We start from the raw sequence: 1,446 nt of genomic DNA on the forward strand, positions 1-1,446 counted from the left end.
TTGAGTTCCTCTTCACTTTCTGCCATAAGGGTGGTGTCATCTGCATATCTGAGGTTATTGACATTTCTCCCAGCAATCTTGATTCCAATTACCAAGAACCATTTAAAGCATTTTAGACTGAATAAATGTAAAGAAGTAGACTACTCTTGTAAATTGACAGGCTATTAGGTACAAAAATAAGTGAGCCAGGAAGACTCACTCAAAGCTACTCACTTCAGTTCTGCCCTTCCAACACTGCAATCATTATCACCTTTTCACCAGCCTCCAGTTTCTAACCCTGACTTCTGCTAGGAAAATATTCTGTAGGATAATATTTTGGAGCTCACCACTTTTCGGAGAGTTTCTTTCACATCCTTGTTCCTCAGACTGTAGATCAGTGGGTTCGGCATGGGGATCACTACAGTGTAGAACACCGTGGTCACTTTGTCAGTACCCATGATGTTGCCAGAGTGGGGCTGGCAATAAATGAAAAGGATCGTTCCCTGTAAGATAGCGATAGCTCTAAGGTGGGAGGCACAGGTGGAAAAGGCGTTGCACCTTCCTTCTGCAGAGGGCATCCTCAGGATGGTGATGAGAATACAAAAGTAGGGTGTGAGGATGACCGGGATGATGATGATCTTATAGAAAGTGGCCCCAATGTATAGCATCAATTGATTCACAATCATATCAGAGCAAGCAAGAGACAAGAGAGAGGGGAGATCACAAAAGAAGTGGTTGATCATATTCAATCTGTAGGATGGGATCTGAAGAGCTAAACACAAGTGAATCAGAGAACACATAGCACCACTGAGGTAGCAACAAGACACCAACTCCACATAGAGATCCCGGGACACGGTGACCATGTAGAGCTGTGAGTCACAGATGGCCACAAAGTGGTCATAGGCCATCACTGCCAGCAGAACGACCTCAGTTACCACAAATGTGCAAAACAGGTAGAATTGTACAGTGCATTCCAGGAAGGAAATGGCTTTGTCTTCATTTAATATGTTAGCTAGTATCTTCGGTGTGCTGAACATGGAGTAACAGAAATCCACAAAGGACAAGTGGCTGAGGAAAAAGTACATGGGGGTGGGGAGTCCAGAGCTGACCTGAATCAGGACAATCATGCCCAGGTTTCCCAAAACTGTGACTCCATAGATGGAAAGAAACAGCAGGAAGAGGAAGACTCTGAGCTCAGGGGCATCTGAGAATCCAAGGAGGATGAAGTCTGACACAGCAGTGCAGTTTTCCTCATCCATATCTTCACTTTACTTTGGTTGCATAAAAAAAATATTAATGGTTATTCTCTGTGAGATCATCCCCAATTATCTCCTTAAAAAGACATGAGAATAAATAAGATAGTCAACTGTTTCAGCAAAGAAATAAAACATTGACATTTTGAAGCTTAAGAAAAGTTCATTGCTTCATTTGCTATTATTTTCTCCCATTCTGAAGGCTGCCTTTTCA

At 42.7% G+C, this 1,446-nt stretch overlaps 1 protein-coding gene across 1 annotated transcript; it reads right to left on the reverse strand.

The window, feature by feature from the left end:
• Positions 1 to 287: 287 nt before the first annotated feature.
• Positions 288 to 1,238, reverse strand: LOC102280640 (olfactory receptor 5L1). The gene has a single exon (XM_005889608.1). It carries the CDS (start codon positions 1,236 to 1,238, stop codon positions 288 to 290), a length of 951 nt encoding a protein of 316 aa, XP_005889670.1.
• Positions 1,239 to 1,446: the final 208 nt, after the last annotated feature.

This window comes from Bos mutus, chromosome 28, assembly GCF_027580195.1.
Source record: "Bos mutus isolate GX-2022 chromosome 28, NWIPB_WYAK_1.1, whole genome shotgun sequence".
Taxonomy (NCBI): Eukaryota; Metazoa; Chordata; class Mammalia; order Artiodactyla; family Bovidae; genus Bos; species Bos mutus.

Coding starts and splice junctions, on each gene's coding strand:
- LOC102280640 (XM_005889608.1), bottom strand. CDS start 1,238: ATGGATGAGGAAAACTGCACTGCTGTGTCAGACTTCATCCTCCTTGGA.